General features: G+C 40.7%; 1 protein-coding gene across 6 annotated transcripts in view; it reads right to left on the reverse strand.

Moving 5' to 3' along the window:
- GRIK1 (glutamate ionotropic receptor kainate type subunit 1) overlaps nt 1-19,803 on the reverse strand; it is a 172,809-nt gene that overhangs the window by 54,874 nt on the left and 98,132 nt on the right. For all 6 annotated transcript variants that reach the window (XM_030019954.2, XM_030019951.1, XM_041124867.1 and 3 more), the window contains exons 4-6: nt 12,612-12,793; nt 3,614-3,667; nt 1,713-1,886 (exon numbers count right to left, since the gene is read on the reverse strand). In XM_030019954.2, the coding sequence (XP_029875814.1) occupies nt 1,713-1,886; nt 3,614-3,667; nt 12,612-12,793 (410 nt within the window). The remainder of the gene's footprint in view (nt 1-1,712; nt 1,887-3,613; nt 3,668-12,611; nt 12,794-19,803) is intronic.

Here is a 19,803-nt window from a genome sequence, read left to right on the forward strand (position 1 = left end):
ATCTGGGACCACCGATGCTTTTACTTGATAACATGGTGCATCCCGCAGTGTTTGCACGTTGGCAGCAGACTTGGCTGTTTGAATCTTGTGCTTGTGTAACTTGTTACTGACCCATCCTGCTGTGCAGCAACTGGGAGGTTATATTACCTCCCTTAGCCTTTTATTTCTCCCCTCATATTGTTCTGGTTTAGGGCTTGGGGTTGCACAGAGGAACAAAAGGTCACCTCATTTTGTGAAGCAAACTGCCTTATATTGATGTCTGTACTTGTGCATAAGACGAAAGGGACTAAGAGTTAGTCCTGGAACTTGTTTTTCTGGTTTTTGTATTCTATTTAACTTATTGCAAAGAAACTCAAAGATCTCATTAGAACAACTATGCCTCTGTGTGCAATCTGGGCATAAAGTGGGACGTGAACTCAAAACTGTCTTGGTCATGCCCTGCTGACTTCCCACAAGCTGGCATCAGGGCAAACAATATAGCATGAACCAGAAGGCAGAAATCCTGAGTTAACAACAGGACATGTAATCCTGATCTCCTTATACTGTACAGCTTGTCATAGCCTTATTGCCTAATGAAATATAGCAGTATTGCAGCTCTCCATCAAACTGAATAAGCAGAACTTGCTATGAATATTTAAATGATCACAGCCAACTAGGAAGATGCTTTCCTTGGTGCTCATGCTGTTTCAGAGCATCAAGGACACTAAGAGATTATAGAGATACAAAGGAGAGCATAAGAGTCTGGTAAGAACTTTGTTTTTCCTAGTTTTACAGTTGGGTGAATGCAGGTGAATAGCTATGTATGAATAGCTACCTTAGCAGGTCTTGTGTATTCACATCAGAAGTTCCCAGGGACAGCTTTCTCCCCTGGTTTGCATATGAGTGAGCGCAACGGCACTGCCCAAACAAGTAACATTTTTTTGAAATGCTAGAGATAGCATACAGAATGCATTTCTCTTCAGGATGTTAGGATGTGTCAAAATTTTCCCTGCAATCATCTGCAATAAAGCCTATTTCATATCACTTCGAACTCCACGCAGTACATAAGATACATTATCTTATATTGCAAAAAGATGGCAACCCGTCACCCTGCAAAACTGAATGGAGTCACACTGTCCATGTAATTGCTCCTATTCTTCCCTTTGCTTCTGGGGGGACTGGTAGGGAGGAAATACTAATTTCCTGGCTTGATGACACCTTTCATTTATCTTTAAATTACATCTTAAAAGCCAGAGTTGCTGTAGATGATGGAAATTAAGAGAAAGGGCATTTTTCCAATTTAAAAATGCTATTACCTGTCCACATGTACAATATCTTTCCCTACAGGTTATAAATTGTATACCTGCTCTGAAAGTTTTTATTTCCTGTTATGTTCTTTACTCCACACAGAACATTATTAGAGAAATGAAGCAGCACTATATACATTTGACAACAATAAGATGAATGATGTTAGCTGGATGGCATCATGACGGAGAATTGCCACTCATCTCTAGAGCTGCCCGGGAGTGGTTAGTCACACGGATGAGTACAACATTGGTTCATGGGGCAAATGCACTTCTGTGTAGAAGTGGGTAAAAGGAAGTCTGTTTTGGGGATGCTGCTTTAGCATTTGCACTGTGAAATAAAGAGTAATGGGATTGGTTCACATCTGCTAGAACAGCATTGTGAAGCATGCTGTAGAAGCCCCTGTATCATTGTGATTGTTCACTTACTGTCATCATGCCATCGAGGAGGCCAGTCTCTGGTTTCGGTGGTGCCTGCAGACGCTCCATTGACCATTTCTCAATGACAGATGAAACTTGCGGGTTCTCGATGTTGAGCAGGCGAAACCCTGTCATATTTACTCCGCTGTATCTGTAGGGTTCCAGGTCTAATGCAAATAGATCCTAAATCACCATTAAGAAAACAAACAAAACCAGATGTAGTATTTTTAAAGCAAAGTGTTCAGAAGGTACAATTAGGCCAAAACTGTATTTGATTTTTCAATCCAAAGCTCAAGTGCTGGTTTTTTTGGCCTGTGAATGCTCTGCTTGCCCTCAAAGCCTATTCATGACCGCTTCAGTTATAAATCTGAATAAACCAAATTTGTGTGAAATTTATGACAAACCACATATCTGCTTTTTGGAATGTAAAAAATCAGTTCCCCACAACACCACTATTTTGCAACCATCCTGCACAGCAGTATCTAATTTTAATTTATAGCAGTCCTCTAACAGTGTTACAGCTCTGACAAACCAACATGAGGAATTAGCTGGCCAATGTCAAGCTTATTTCTCAACTCAGGGAAGGAAAATTCCAAGAGATGTCAAGAGCGATACACTTTTACTACTTATAAAGCCTATTTTTCTCCTGCCTTGCCTTCTTCAGGTGACTTGCTGCCACTATGTCTAATGGATGTGTCAGGCCAGTGCACAGTAAGTCCATGCACTTCAGTGCTTGGTGTTTACAGGGCAGGAAAATAATGGGTATTCTAAGTGATATAATTGTGTGGCACACTCCACAGCTGTATTTATCAGGCAGTGGGAATATGATAACTGCTTCTCAAAGCCTAAAAGCTGTTTTTCAAAACAACTTTTTACTGATCCCAGCAGGTCAGTAAAATGACAAATGTGTTGGTCATGGTTTAATACCACAGTAGCCATCAAAATGTCAACGTTTACAATACCACAATGCCAAGATACCATCAGCACTGCTTACTGCTTGTTCTAATATGTGTTCTATACCATCTCATGCATATTGTTGTTGGTGGTTACTATTTTATGTTAGATTGTTTCTTGTATTGTTTATTGTATAAAACTGTAAGTTCCACAGTAAATCCTAAATTTTCACGTTTTTCTTTATGTTAAAATGGCCTCAAAGAGAAGAGAACTATTTCAAGCTACTACTTCAAGTTCCAAACAGCTAGAGAGTAATTTCTGACTAATGAATTGACTATTGGATTCAAAATGATTTTTCACTTCCACATAAAAATGTATATGGAAAGGAAATAAAGAATAAGCTGATGCACATGATATAATCCAGCCCTCTAGGACTGTTCTAGCAATAATGGTTCTTTGCTGTCTTTCTAGTCTACAATGCAAATGGACCTTAAGTATGGATTGAGTTATATTTATATATAGCATATAAGTCAAAATATAGGAAAAATGTTCTGAAAAAAAGTATTCATAGATATGTACCATGAAAGAAAGTTTAGGGGTTTTCTTTTACTATAAAATTTCCCAAGTTATTTTATACATAGGTGATTTTTTGTTTTTATAAGTAAATTAAACATTTTAGCAATGGACAGCACCGGCTGCAGTGCTTGACCTCGGCTCCATTGCAAAGCCATTTATTCATTATTTTGTTTCACTCTGATCCACCTGCACCAATGGCTCCTCCTTAAGCATACTACTGCAATTAATTTTCATTGTATTAAGTTGTTAGCCAGCCCAACAGACACTGCGAAACATCTTCCTTACAAAATTGTGAGTCCTGATATTACTAAGGAGTGTTAGTACTCATTCTCCAGGGGTTTCCTTGAATAATGGTAACCAAGACCTAGAAAAAGTGGAAATCTCTAGTTGTCTTTTCTGCAACAGAGAAAATTCACCCCCAAATCTTTACTGTTCCTTACCAGTGTTGTAAAAAAGTAGTGGTAGTATTCAGTCATCATTCCCATGGAGAGAATCTGTTGAAAGAGATTAAAAGGTGAATGTACTTTACTTTGGATGCTTTCAGTGTACTGCACTGTCTTTTGAAAAGCATGGGTTAATCTGGAACAATATGTTACAGGTCATGAAAACTTGATTACAATACAACCTACATTTTTCTTCAGGAGCAAAAAATACCCTATTGTATTTAAATTATATTTTTATCACCTCTGCTCTGGAAAGAGATTAAAGATTGCAAAAATTCTAGGACAAGAAAAATTACTAGTGATAACAAGAAGCTGATTTTTTAAAAATGAAATTCTTTAGTCTGCAGTTTAGAAGTGTTAAAAAGGAATTTGCTAGCAGACAACAGAATTTGTATGGAAAAGTGCTTAGGTGCAGGGTTTTTTATTCTGCGTTACCATGTGAGAACAAGACACTCGGTGAGTGCTCACTGAAGTAAACAAGAAAAACAAAAAGAAGAAAGCTTCTATAAATGCCTTTTGTTCCACCTGGGGAATGCAGGTCTGGAGGAAGCTGTCAAAACAACTGGTACGAAAGGATTTCTGGTCTGGATTAATTTTCCAGAGTCAGACCTTTTGGAGGTCTGAAAGGTAAGGATGGCATTTAAATGCATACTGACTGGCCACTGCAGGCAGAGGAGGATGAAGTTTTTCTTCTCAGCCCTCATGTTGCAGGAAACTTCCAGAGGAATGCGTTTTTTTCCCTTTCCAAAAATCATTGGGAATGCTTAAGTAAAACACCTCTGATGGTGTATAACAGGATGCTATACAGTTTCAGACCAGTATCACCTACACTTGTTGCTGCGTCCATGCATGCCGTTACATGATGCAAGCATTTTGCCCTCTCTGGGATCTTGTGAAGAGGAGGAGGAATTATGAGCTAGGAAACTACTGAAGAACTCATTATCATGACAGTAACACAGACAAAGGTTAAATGTTTTTCAGTCTTGATCACAGGAATGTAAACATCTGCTATTAATAGTATTTTAGGACACTTTTAGCAGTGCCTGAATAGCTGTTTGAAAGACAGGGAAAAATAGTGTGATTTGGCTTGCCAAAATTCTCTTTCATGGCAAAAGCCTCTGAAACTCAGTTCTGTGACTGTGTATGGCAATTCCTCACATAAAGAAAAGGAAAGAACCTGAACTTTCTAAGCTGCAGTAGACAATAAAAACAGCTCAGTGTTAATCACAAACAACCAATCCATTTCCAGCCACTAAAAATCAAGCCAGAAGCCAAGTATTTTATTGAACTGCTCAACTGAATTTACATGTCAAAATTGCCTTTTTTATTTCTTATTTTATTAATCCTCTTCTATTCCATTTCTTAGAGTTATTTCATTACCTGTAGAAATGAGCAATCTAGCAATCCTGGAGACTGATGTTCATTCCCTATTTACGCACAGAAAATGATATATGGTAGCATCAATGGAAACTTTTGTGTGCTGTGTTTCCCAGCTGACCTGGCTGGATTCAGCTGTGCTCCCTGGAGCCGTTGGATTTCGGTGTCTAAGGTCCCTGCTATGGGAAGGAGATGCCAGCTGGGATTTTTATGATGCAGGCCTCTTTTGAGCTGAAACTGTATTGAAATAACCCAATTGCTTCATATGGGGCACAGACCAGTCACTAGTTATACAACTGTGGTTTGAGCCCAGGTAAACCTCTGTATGTCTAAATTTATTTGGTCCTCCACAGGAATTTTGCAGTTGGTCCATGGTGTTACACTAGCATGAACACAAGATCATACTAATAAATGTAAATAGGAGGATCCAAATACCCAGATTATTGATTCATTACAGTTTTAATACTAGCTTGAGATAGAAGTGCTGACATCATGTCATTGCACTTCTGTTATCAGAAGATATAAATTGCAATCTGCCTGTGTAGAAATAGTAAGACAATGGAGAACCAGGACAATGCTAAGCCATATAATGACTTAAAATACAATTTTACATTAACTAGACAGATAGATTAAGTAGAATGATTATAAAGTGTGTAGCCTGGATGTTTGGGAAGCGTTACCTAGCTGTGCTGCTGCAGCTACACTGCTACTGATTATCCAGCTAGTCAACCCAAGGTAGCCCCGTTATTGCTTTCCTCACAAATCCAAAGGCAGTGGCCTGTGAGGAGTGTTTGCCTCTTGAACACGTTTTTGATTAAAACTTTTTATGATAATATTGATTCCCAAGTAATGTGCTATAAACAGAGCTGGCAGGACACACATATACCTGTGAATAATAACGATTTCAAAAGTCATGCTACAGGATTATCTTTGAAAACAAAACAGAACCCAGACCCCTGAAAACTAAAGGCAGTTGCATGTAAAAAGCAAGGTTCAGCCAGCAGTGTTATCTGCCACAACCAAGAAACAGGTTCACGATGACAATTGCTGGAGGGGTGCCATGGATTTGCCAAGGACCCTGCACCCAAGGGCTCCATGAGAGACGCTCATTGAAATTCTCCCACAGAAAGTATTGCAGCAGCCCAGGAAAGCTTAATCAACATGTTGCTTTTGTGTTTTCTCTATTAACGATTACTCATTTAAGATACCAGCTACAGGCAGCTGGAGGAGAGCTTGTAAGTGTCACACACACATTACTAATGTTCTTGTCTGGTTAAAGAATAAGAGTTGAAGCTGGATCTGTCCCAGGCTGGGCCATGATCTGCCACTGAGCTCTGCCCTGTCCCTTAGCGCTGGTCACGGGATCAGCCTTAACTGGTTGTCCTCCCCTCTAACAATCATTAAGGCAATTAGTTAACAGTTATATAGCACTTAGATATTGCTATGACATGTTAGATCTGTAGATTGACCTAAATAGGGAGCTTTTTATTCATGGATTGTAAAGACTTTGTAATAACTTATTTATCGTTTAGGGTAACATAGTCACTAAGTAAAATTCCCAGTGAAGGAAGACGTGATGACAGTACCAAATGCCCACTCAGGAGGATGGCATTAGAAAAACAGGAGGTGAAGACAAGTTAAATCAAAAGCAAGAGGAATGCTGAAGACCCCAAAGCATTAATGACTTCCAAGCCTTAATGACTCAGATGCTCCTACTTGTGTAAATAGGAGAGTTGCACTTGTGTGCTCTCAGCAGCAAGAAGTCGTGTTTTTGCAACACAGCAGATACAGGGACTGCAGCTTCTAGGAACTACCAGGAGCGAGACAATAATAGAAGCATGGTAGGATCAAAGACTCCTTTCAGGTTGGGACACCTCTGAAGTACCTTGCAAAGCAGCTGCACAGGCTCTTTCCACAGAGCGAGTGTCCTCCCCACTAGAGAAAATGAGCAGAGCAGCCCAGAAGAGAGAAGGGAAGGCAACAAGATTGGTTTATGTGTATATAGCTACCCATAAGAAACTAGAATGAGATTTCATTACACTTTCCTATTTAAATAACTTTGCATGTAATTATTTAAATAATTATGCATCTGATATAAATGTCCTATTTAAATAATAACAGCTTTTACTTAATGTGGAACTTAGATGAATGTAAACTAGTGAAACCAGGCTAAAATATTCTGCATTCTCCTTGCAGATCTCCTACCCTTCCTGGCCTGTATAAAATCTGTTCTTCAGCCAAACTCACATATTGGTTGGTTATGGATTATCCTGGCAAATGAGATAAGAGACTTCCATCTCTAATTATCCATTTCAGATCAGATGTTTGGGCCTTGTCTTTTGCAGACCTGTACTTTCAGCTATGGGTCATGAACTGCAATGTGAATCTGAACAAGTACCAGTGGTCAAAATATATATGGCAAGTGGATAGAGACTGGATAAAAATATTCTTTCTTATGTCTGTAAATATCTTTGGGTGCCCTGTTCCTGGCTTGAGTCATATCCCAGCTCCAGCCTATGTTTCTTCATCTTGTAAAAAAATCACCACCTCATTTAGAGCTAGTGTCAGTCTTCCTTCAAGGAAGGCTGAAACCAGAATGGTGCTGAAGCATATTAGCAGGAACTGCATCAAATACTTTGCTTGCTTTCACTTTGCATTTTCCTCACTCATGCTATTATTTAATTTCATGACCATTAAATGAATGCATTTCATTATCCAATTAATTAGTACCACCCCTGTTTTCTAAGATCAGCAAGATACACCATAACGAATAATAGCCCCTCTGCCTCCTTGCCTCTCAAGTGTTTGATATAAAAGGTTTATACTGTGTTTCCAGTGCTTCCCTGGACTCTATGTACACAGCTTTACTTGGACATGACTTAACTCCCTGGAAATCTGCATCCCAGTCAGTCACAGCAGTGGTCCATCTGGAGTGGTATAGAGTTCCTCCAACATGGACATGAGCCATTTCAAGAAACAAGATATATTCTGTAAATACTTCGCTAGTACTGGAGTCCAGCTGGGAACACGGGCCATAGCAATAGGGCAGGATGAATGTGTTGGCCCAGGGCCCCAGTCAACTGTGGTTGGCTCCTTCTGTTTCCTGAAGAGATACCAGGGAGCTCGGGCAGCAGCATGACCTTTCAAACTCCAGCATGGACATCATCTCACAGTACCAAGACTGAAAGCACTCTTTTAGTTTGGAAGTCTGCTTGCATTTGCACCACGCAGTGAATCTTCCAAGGAAGGGAGGAACAACTATAAGAGCAAGTTTATGTAACTAGTTTAGCTTTCATCTAGACAGCACAGCTAACAAGAACAGCAAAGCAGAGGTCTCAGCATAGTGCAGCTATGATGTTACACAGCCAGGACCCCAAAAGATGGTACTCTGACTAAGAGCCTCTGCTGCTGTATCTTCCAAGCTCAGAATAAAGTTTCTGAGGCAAAGGCCACATTTACTTCTATGGACACCTACAGTTAGATTTGGGAACTGAAGTGCACTGCAAAATTTCAGGGTGAATTACCCCTGACACATGCCCATGGTCTTCACCTATGGCTCTTGCCATCTGATGCCATTCAGCAGAAACTAGGTGGCCAGAAGAGGACGTCTTCCCAGCAAAACCCCTTTATAAAATGAGTAGGAGAGAGGAGAACCAGTGAGCTGAGTATCTACCTGCTTCTCACCCTGGGGACTTTGGAGATCACATTTTTACCCTAAGAAACCACAGTTGCACTTATCTTCTGCTTTTGGCTTCTAATTCTTTACTAGATCTCTCTCCTTGTCAGAAAATTTGTCCAGACTTCATGAGTTTTAAAACTCCAGCAGTCAAGATTTCCAAGTAGACTATGGGAGTGTCAGACCAGCTGCAACTTCTTCCATCAGCTCTGCTGGTGTAGTACATCTTGTTTCAAAACCCTGCTGGCATAACCTTCTGGTTCAAGTAATTTCAGAATATCCTGATCCCTGTGGAGCTGGTCACTTCAGGCAGCAGAGCTGCCAGTTTGGGTGGTTACCTGGTACAGGCAACAGAGCTGGAAAACTCCTTTAGCTGCCACGTACCAGTCACATGAGGTTACTGACCCTCGTGAGGGAATATGGAGAGAAGAGTCAAAGTGACTATTGGAAAAGGCGGCAATTAATAATCACAATTTCCTCTTGCTCCTTCCAGATCTGGGTGATGAGAGGGCCAGGCCTTATTAAGCTGGTTGGGGAAAATGTGTGAGTTTAGGAAATAGGTTATTCAGCTGTGTGCAGACTTTGTATTTTGTTTAAATGAGGTTATTGATTCGCCTGTTCTTGTTGTGCACAAGGAAGAAGCGTGGCTCAATGGTATTTTAGTTGAAGCTATAAATAAGCAAAAGATAGTCTCATTTAAGAGAAGAAATCTGTCTTTTGTGCTGTTTTGTAAACAATACAAGGTTGAAGGAGGCAAGTGAATAGGTCACTTCCCCTAGTCCCACAGCCCGGTAATGCAGCTGGGTCAGGTGGCTCCACACTCCCAAAACCAGCTCCATATGCTGACTCTTTGAGGACAGAATTTCCCAATTTCATAATCCTTTTGCTCTCAGAAAGAGCTTTTAGGCATCCCCTGCCCTCCCTTCCTGGGAAACAAGCTGTGCCACAGCCAGTGCCCCCCGAGCACTGGTGCGAGCAGCCCCCACTTGCAGAGCCAGTGCTGCCGCTGCCAACCCCGGCAGCACAGGCACCACTGGGAGAAGAGCAGCTGCTTTTCTTCCCTGCCTGTGCCTTCAGCTCAGAGGCAGGCTGGTGGGTGGCAGCAGAAGTGCTGCTGGTGGTATGTCTCGCTGCCCCGTAGCAGGGAAATGTGGCTGCAGCAGGTGAGAGGTGGCCTCTTGCCTCTCTCCCAAAGGCTTGGAGGAGGTGAGGGATGCTGCCCACTTTGGCTGGGGATTGTCCAAAGGAGATGGAGCAGATCCTGGTGCAGAGGGGGCACCCTTGGGCTTGGAAGGGGGGAAATGCAGACCCTTGTGTAAAGCTTTTGGGGGGGGAACCTGTGCAGGCTCAGAGAGTGAGGAGGACACAGGAACTGAGCATAAGCAATGGTGGCTATGTGCCTCTGTGACCCTGCTGCAGTTTTAATCGGTAAAATACTCTCCACCACCCAACCCTCTACAAATCTCCTCTTCCTTTATTTATCTTCTCCTGCATGGGCTACTAAACATCATCGTAAATACAGTAGGCAGACAAGAAATTGTTGCTTTGGGAACAGGTTTAAGTGACTGCTGGCTCTGATTCCTACTCCTATTAGAAATCTTATATAATTTAACAATACTATGTATTTTTCCTGTAATATCTATTGGATGATTTACAAAGTAAAAAATATTCTCTACTAACGTTGCAGAGTTTCCTTAAAATAATTTCTATAATATCCTCCTTCATATCTTGTTTTCAGTCAGTGTAAAATTATATAGGGGTTTCTGTGTGCAGTGATGAGAACGTGAACCATGGTACTTCATGTAGTTAACCTACAATCAGATGTCACACGTGAATTCAGAGCCCTCCACACCTTCCCATTTCATAGCTGCCTTTGACAGTGAGAAACTTCAACACCTGAGTTACTGCTGCCAGCATCTAGATTCAGCCACAGAACTCTCTCATATAAAAGCCATTTTCCCTTTCTTTCTAGCCTATATTTATGTTGCTTCCTTTCCCGCAGCTCTGACCCACAGGTGTACCTCTCTTAATTTTCCTGTTTTCTTCCACACTGCCATTCACCATCCTTCTCTGAGTTCTTAAGGCATTGGAGAGCATTATCTGTATCTGCAGCCTGTCAGTTGTCTCCCTGATCCATTTCCCACACAAACCGTTCTGCCACTTTGCCCTGCCTCAGTGCATCTTTTAGCACTTCCTCTTCTTCTTTTGACACTAAGGTCATTTTTCTTTTTTTTTTTTCCATACTCAGCCTGGCATATTTGAAGCTTTGTGCCTCCTGCAGTGTGCCAGACATCTGCACTTTCTTCTTGCACTTCCTTGAAAATTCATGTTGTCAGTCTAACTCTTCCCCCACATATCTCATTTTGGAGCAGCTTGTTCCTGCTGTCATGTTTTAATGCTTTTGGACAGCCCTACAGGGAGCAGAGTGAGGGGACAGCAGCTCTCCTGTCCACCCCCCTTCCCAATTAATGCTGCTTGCTACAGTGTGCTCCCCATGCACGAGAGAGCAGTTGCATGTTTGTGCACCCTTCCCTCGCTCTTCCCTCACACTCCCAACATCATGCCTGCATCTGTCCCTGCTATAGCTTAAATATATAACTTGCACCAAGAAAACCCTAAAATTTAGTACAGGCCAACTTTCCTGACAGCAATAAATCTAACTCTACCAGCTCATGGGAACTTGTATGCTGTTCTCAGGTGTGTTGCATCTGATTTAGGACACCATCCTGCACGTCTGTGTTCACAGGATCAAGATTCTCCAGTCTGGAGAAGATGGTTTCAGGCTCCTCAGACTAATGCAACCAGTAAGTTGTCTGTCTTACTTTGGTACAGAATGCTGCTCTGCATAATTAAATATTTCAGCAAAACATTCTGGGTTGGAAACATAGGTTTTAACCTTTATGGGACAGCCCGTATCTGTACACTGAGATCAGTGGAACCTCTCTGATGGTCTTCTGGGATCAGTGTTACCCATTAGACCGACTGCCAGTAAAACCAACACCCCCTCATATCTACAATTGCAGCAAAAAGGAAAATTCTATTCACAATGCATTACTTGCTTGGTATTACTGTCTATAGGTCAATGAATTGCAGGAGCCAGTGCTTTAGACTTTGATTGTCTAGAAATACACAGTAAGTGACAAGAGTAAATTCTAATTCGCACCACACTTTGTGGGGTCCTGATAATGTCCCAGCCCATTAACATCAGGCTTTGTGGCAGTTGTCCTTGCCTTGTGTGGCTGTCCAACTCTCACATTTAGGTCAGGGTTATGTCAACCCTTGCACAATAGCCTCTTTTCCTGTTTTAAAGGATATGTTTTTCTTCTGATACTTCCTTCATTCCATCTCCTTGCTGTACCAGAGTTTAAAATGTAATTAGGTAGTGCCAGCAGACTAAATCCTTCTTTGTTACAGGGAAGTGAATGCAGAGTTACGCTCTTGTCTGAAGTGGATTAATGCCCTGTTGTTACTGTAGTCAGCATTGAATCTGATGTGCAACCTCTGTGGAGGCAATAGCTCAATGTGAGCCGCTCCCTAAGCACTCCAAAATGAGCTCTTTCTTTTTTTGTGGGAGAAGACATAAAAACCATACTGATTAAACCAGGACAAGCTAAAATAAATGCAACAATCTTCCTAGTCAAACAGAACCTGAAGTATTAAAAAAAGAAATGCATATTTCCTTCTGCGGGATATCTATGGGCTTCTCTTCAGACATCAATACTGCTGCTGGTACTTATGGCTCTGTGAAGCCCTTAAGTCTTGTGGAGTGCTCAGATGCTGCTGCATGTTCTGTAACAACTTCTGTCCCTGGTATTAACAAGCCTATGTCCTAATTGATAAACGCATTCATTTTTTGTGTTTCCCAGAAAATGAAAACCAGAGAGGCTGACAACTTTCAGGATACAAAATGAATGTCGTGCTTTTTCACCCGCTTCCCCTTACCTGCTTAAGGATTTCCGCTGCCGTTTCATGTGAGCAATCAAATATCACATAGAACTCCTTGCCCTTCTTCATCTCCTTGAGTAAAGGCCTGGCATCTTTATTCCCAGAGGGCAGCTGGCGGATTTTGATTTTAATGTTGTATCTAGAAGGGGCTTTGATGAGCTCTTGCAGGCGAATTAGACCTGAAAAATGATATGCAATTATACAACTAACCATTCTGTGCAATGAGTATTTGTTGTGACTTAAACAGGGTCTCTTAACAGTCCCAATGTATTTCACATACCCTAAGGGCAGTTGTTAGTCTCATATTTGCCACCTCCTAACTAATATTGTTATAGCTTTTCCTCTTCACAGTTATACTTGGCTTCAACATCTAAATATTCTGAAACGTATTTTTAATTGGTTGACTATAGGATATGTTTGTATTGATGCTATATTGCTACGATTTACTCCAAAAAGGATATAATGTTTCTTCCCTGGTACCGAATTATTATTTTGTTATTAAACAACAAGAACATAGAATTGAAGAAACCTCCTTACTAACTTTCCTACCTAATGTCAAGCATGAGCAGGTGAGGGGTGTTAGAGGGAGAAAAATGTTCAATGGCCAGCACCTCCACTGTAGCTCACTTAGAAGCCAGTGGTTAGCCTGAGTGGCACTTACCAATAATTATTCTTAATAGCCATCCATATGGCTCTCATTGTCCTCATTTCAGCATACATTGCAATACCCTGGAGAAGAAGCCTTAAATTTTTCTTATCATCAGTTTAGAGATAAAAAGCCTGAAGGCATAGTGACTTGCGTAAGGTCACTCAGCAAGTCTGAGATCTTATAAAGAACTGAAATATTTTGAGATCCAACTCTACATCTGTAAATACAAGAACATGATTTCTAAGACTATGTCTTCAGCTGGTACAAATCTACATGGCTTATTTGAAGTTAGTGGAGCTCAACCAGTTGAAGATGTCTCCAAGTATTTAAACACAGTGCAATTCTACTAGCTAATTCAGCACTCCTATGTAATTTGTACTGCCTCCAAAACCTAAGAAAGATAGTTAAGAGTTCTTTGAGGTGTGTGATTACAGTCTCTTTCTCATTATCCATGAATGTAATTTACCCACAAAAAACTCATGATCTCCTGCTGAGTGAAAGTAAAAGGCTGCCTTAAAAATATGTGTAAAGAGAGAGAGAATGCAGGCAAGAAGCACTTCTTGAACAAAAATTGAACAAACTATTAATACGAAAAAACTCATTGCTCTCCTGCTGGGAGTGGGTATATATTTGTCTTGTGCGTGAATGTCCTTGGTTGAATGGTCCAATGGTATATATAACGCAAGATGAAGCATCGCTATTTCTACTGAGGTTGGTGAGTGATTGCTATGTTGAGAACTGTTGGCTTTCACTCAAATACTGGCAATGTGTTTTGAAAAAAAAAATAATCTTTCCCTCTGCCTGCAATGCTGGGTCTGTTCTTTGTAGGTTTTCAAGTATCAACAATCAATATAGAATATTAAGCATCATGAGTATTCAAATGTAAATTACCGCACACGCTGTGAGATCGGAGCCTGGCTGGAAGCCAGCCTGTGTAAATATGAAATAATTTGAGCTCATTATTATGAGAATGGGGCACACGCTTCCAACACTGTTATTTTTCTGGAGGACCAGGCAAAAGCCTGAATCAACTGAGTGCCAGCATAATTGATAGCACAGGGGAATAACCATCAGTGCTCTCCTTCCTCTTCCTCCTCCTCAACAAGTCCAAACCCTTGGACATGATACCACCAAGTCTTGATTTGGGACAAATCTTAAATTTGAAGTGCTTAGTGTGACTCCTGGCGGGAGTGGGGATGGCCTGGACAAGTGCAGTGCTTAGGGCAGTTGCTTTTCTCTCGCTTGGTAAGACCATCTGGAGCTCAGCCTACAACAGGCAGGAGGCATCATGGACTGCCCATGAAACTGGGAAGGAAGTAGCGGCCACGCTGGGAAGGGGTCAAAAGTCACATATCCTGGGCATCGGCCCCCTATCTGCAAAGTGGGTGATGTGACCTGAAGAGCAACGCAGGACTGTGCTGGAGAAGGAACTTGGATAGGAAAGACGTTGTAGAGTCCGGCCAGGTGGAAGCTGCGGTGACTGAGCATGAACTGTGGAGGGCCTGAAGAGAGTGTTAGCCAGTCCTACTGAAAGAAAGGCTCAGTTTAGGGCTTCAGAAGGCAATCTGTAAGGATGGAAACCAGACTTGTTTCAGTAACTTTCTTGGCCTACTCTCTGTTTTCTGCTGCCTTTTACTCAGACATGTAAACACTCTTTTTTTCCTTCGGAAACAGGGTTGGGAACTTTCTGTATTGTTGAGAAAGTGTCTTGTGGTCTGTAACATTAATGGATTCAGTAAGCCTTGGGGTTGGATTTCCTACCACAACTAGTGGTTTGATCAAGAGAAATGGTTTGCTCTGACAGTTGAGTAAAATATTAAAATATGTGACTCTTTGAATATTTAATATCATTTCATGATGCCTAGAACTACTGCAAGTTGTGTGTGATGTATTTAGGAGTTGAAACATGCCTAACATAAACACAGTGTTCCAACAGGCAAATAATCACACACATTGGCAGTAAGCATGGTAGTGTGTGTTGTTAGAAAGTGTTCACCTCCCCATCTCCCTTTTTTTTTTTTTAATTAAAAAAATGTATAGTTAATTCAACCAGACTTAAAATTGAAGAAATGCTTTTACTGCTTTGGGACAAAGTACTCTTTTTTATTAGAAAACTGTGTTAGGGTTAGCAAAGTTAGATGCCTCTTGTAACTGCAAGTTCAAAGAAAGAAAATTCAGTAAGAACTCAAATTGTGCCCTGTGCAAATTAATTGAACTGATGTGACAAAAAGATTTAGTTCCCCTCAGCCTTAAACAAATGCTAGGACAGCAGGCTAACAAGTGGGGAAAGTCAGGGATTCTTACAGAAGATGAGGAATTTGATGCAGTTGCCCTTCTCAGCACCTGGTACGTTAAAATTATTGAATTCAGGGAAGATAGATCAAAAGCGGAGTCAAACCTGCACTGAAGGCAGCGTTATTCCTTTTGTTTGAGTTGTTGATAACTGAGACAAAGTCATGTGTCTGTTACAGATCAATGTGCCAAATAACAAAGTGCAAAAGTGGGATATTGGAAGGGTTCTGTTACAAACCACTAAATTAAACCAGAGAACATTATATCTACCCAGTTCTAGCATGTGGAAAGATAAACCATAATTTATGGTACGTAAGTTTGGGAAGTGCATGCTCAATGTATCATTCAGTCCATTGCAAGTTTTCATTAGATCATTTTTAAACTTCAGAAGACAATTTTTTGCCTTACACAAAGGCATTACACTTGATATAAACTAACTCTTTTTCAACACCTTGATGAAAAATAAACAGGAATTAATAATCAGAATGAAGGCTGATTATGGCCTGGGGACTCTGAACATAACATGAATTATGCTTAATATGGAAAAAAGGAGCACAGTCTCAACCTGAAAAATAAATACATTTGCTTAGGAGTCTTATTTTTCCCTAGCATTGGAAAGCTATAGGCATTAATGAGACGGACGAGAATTTCAGAAAGAGAACACTATGAGATGTTTAAATAAATTTTTACTCTACAGCCAGAAGCCATTAATTTACTATTAAGAAAGACGACTTTGTCTGAAAGTCCATCTTTCAATGGCACAGTAAGGACAGCAATTAGAAATAAAAATCAGCTGTAGTGTGCTTTACTATTCTTACTTATATTGAAGTCTAAGAGACAGGGTAAAAACCTGATCAGCTCAATTGAAGAAACATGAAGGAATTTCGCAAATGTATTTTCAGAACAAAATATAAGCTTTATAACTGCTGTAGGTCCCTTTGGAGGAGACAGTAAAGTTGTTTAACATGGTGCATTTGGTACCATTTAACATGATATTTGATAAGAAGCAGGATAAGTAAGTACTTCCTATTACAAATGTAATTTTTAGCACTACTGGTTGCAGGTTTTCTAGAGCTGCTTATATCAAATTTGCTTATCAATAATTGACAGTCCTATAGAGTCCACTCAGTAGATTACTAACACTCAACAACTAATGTGATAAATATTGGAACCTTGAATGAATTCTAGAAGATTGGAAAAAAGTGCTAATATTTTGTCAATATCAGAAAGGGTATGTGAGATAACATAGAACGGCTCACCCCAGTGTAAGCACTGGACAAGCTAAGAGTTAAGCTGGTATGATGGTAAAATGCTGAAGAATGAAAACATGGGACTATAATCATGAGAGATGTTACACTGTCAAGGGGAGATAGCTCTGTATCACACCAAGTGCCTTTGGTGTTACAAGTTCTGTTGACACAGATAGCTCCCTAGATGTAAAGCACTTGTCCCTGGGAGGTGTCCATCTTCATATGTGATACAACTTGTTCATGAAAAATGTGGGACTATAAAATAATCATTTGCCAGATCTCAAAAAGCAGATGTCAATGAGAAAGCCTTATTAAACAGTGGAGGTCTGTGAAAGCTGGTGCTAAGCCAGTCAGACATTTGTAGTGCTCTTTTTTCTGTATGCACTCCTAAATCATCGACTGGAAAAAAGTTATGGCTGAAAAGCATTTGGATGACAAAAACTGGCAGCATGGTAAATAGTGTTTGTGATAAGGAGGGTAGGCACAAGCGATTTGGATCATTTGGAAACATGAGCTCACTCAGATGAACTGGGTTTTTTAACATTGCTTAGTCCAGACTCTGCATTTCCATTTCCATTTCCATTTCCATTTCCATTGATGGATGTCTCCATGCAGCAGTGTCCTAGTTTCAGCTGGGATAGAGTTAACTGTCTTCCTAGTAGCTGGTACAGTGCTATGTTTTGAGTTCAGTATGTGAAGAATGTTGATAACACTGATGTTTTCAGTTGCTGCTAGTAGTGTTTAGACTAATGTCAAGGATTTTTCAGCTTCTCATGCCCAGCCAGCGAGAAAGCTGGAGGGGCACAAGAAGTTGGGAGGGGACACAGCCAGGGCACCTGACCCAAACTGGCCAACAGGGTATTCCATAACATGTGACGTCACATCCAGTATAGGAACTGGGAAGCGGGGGTGGAGAATCGAGGCTCAGGCACTAGCTGGGTGCCGGTCAGCGGGTGGTGAGCAACTGCACTGCGCATCATTTGTACATTCCAATGCTTTTATTATTGCTGTTGTCATTTTATTAGTGTTATCATTATCATTATTAGTTTCTTCTTTTCTGTTCTATTAAACCATTCTTATCTCAACCCGTGGGTTTTGCTTCTTTTTCCCGATTTTCTCCCCCATCCCACTGGGTGGGGGGGGAGTGAGTGAGCGGCTGCGTGGTGCTTAGTTGCTGGCTGGGGTTAAACCACGATAAGCAGTGAAAACCATAACTACAGGAGGTGAACAGCTACAGCTTGGCAAACTGGCACAGTATGTGGCCTTTGTGCTGGAGCTGGCCATGACGGCACGTGGGCTTGCAGCAGTGCTGTAGTGTAAAGGATGAAAGCAGGATTTTCCACACTTAATCTTCAAAGTAGTCTGTTAATCTGGAGCAAGGCTAATCTCAACCTGAATAATCTGGGTATGGATCATTGGAAATTTACTGTTACAGCTATGAGTTCATTGTTTGTTTAGGAATGAAGCTAATCTTCACATACAATTAGTCTCTAAGAAAAAAAAGCTTAATATGTTTTTTCTTCTTGTAGTGTAACAATGTCAAACATGAGAGATGAGAAATAAAAAGAGCTTGAGCTAAATGGCGTCACTCTGGCTCAAAATCCAAAGACTACTTATATTGAACAAAGCTGACCTGTTTACTTTCCTGACTCCAAGTTAATAAGATGATTGATGATTAATTTACTTTCTAAATATCTCTGCAAATGAAGTCTCTTTACTATCAGTCATTTTTGTAGCTGAACACGTACACAACACTTAGTGTTTTGGAAGGTTAATTTGCTAACGGAGAAGGCTGAAAAAGACCTCTACTTGTTTATCCATGAGTATATTTTGGTATACAGTGCTAGGAGCCCAGCAGAAATCCTGCTGAGCTAGACCATCATAATGGAAATGCAAGAAGACTGCTACAGTAAGCCCAGCCTGACTTTGTCCTTCTCTTCTACCTCCAACCCTCTGGTGTACTCTCTGAGTTCAAGGTGAGCAGAATATTGGCACTGAGATCTGCCTCTTGGATCCAGGAGGAAACATGTGCTTCTTTTGTGCTGTCAACAGTGCAGAAAGATATACAACATTTTTAGCCTTAAAATTGAGGTTTGGCTTTTTTTTTAAGCAGAATTCTGTCTTTCAGACATGTTTTTACAACATGATTTTAATAGACATGCTTTTTTTTGCATACTCCCTTTAAAGGCTTAAGCAGATTTCTGAGCTCATGGCTCATCCAGGTTTGTTTTATGCCATTATCAAAGAATCAATTTAAATGTTACTTGCACATCTGTAGAGCTCTAGAAGGTGTTATACTTCTGTGGGCAATGGGAAGAGAAAGGGGAATGCAAGTCTCAGAGTGGGGTTGACAGAGAAGTGCTTAATTTGCACCACTGACCACTAATGCACAACAGGATTTTTCAGAAATGCGTATGGTTCAGCTACACCTTTACCATAACAGACAGTGTTGAAGGATGGTGGTGAGGGTTTACAGCAAAAAAACTGTCAGTGTAAATCTTATTTAGTTGGCTCTACTTTCTTCATTTCTACAGGTATGATGTCTCCAAGAAAATCTTTTCTGCTGCATGGAATGTGCCCTTACCTGTAACTTTGTGCCCTGCAAAAAACAATCAGTTAGCAAGCCTTGCTTAGTGTTTCCTATGTTTTGATGGGAGAGCTATAGACCTCTCTGAGCTTTTAATGGTTTGTTTACATGCACACCTTTTCTTGTGAAGCCAGGTTATGGACCCTTAATCCATGACTGAGTCTACACTGTAGGAGAGATAATGTTCTCTGCAGTCATGCTTGGAACAAATTTTGGTGTGTAATCCTGCTGGACAGGACTCCTTCTGAAAGCAGTTTAGGTACATAGTCCTCTCAATGATCAGAGCAGCTAATACATTGCTCAGAAACAAATACACTACAGTATATGGTATCAGCTACAGGGGTAGTAAAGCCTATACGTGTAAAGACATGAAACAGCGGCTTGGACTCCCTTATACATTGACACTCTTCC

The sequence above is a fragment of the Aquila chrysaetos genome, chromosome 7 (assembly GCF_900496995.4).
Source record: "Aquila chrysaetos chrysaetos chromosome 7, bAquChr1.4, whole genome shotgun sequence".
Taxonomy (NCBI): domain Eukaryota; kingdom Metazoa; phylum Chordata; class Aves; order Accipitriformes; family Accipitridae; genus Aquila; species Aquila chrysaetos.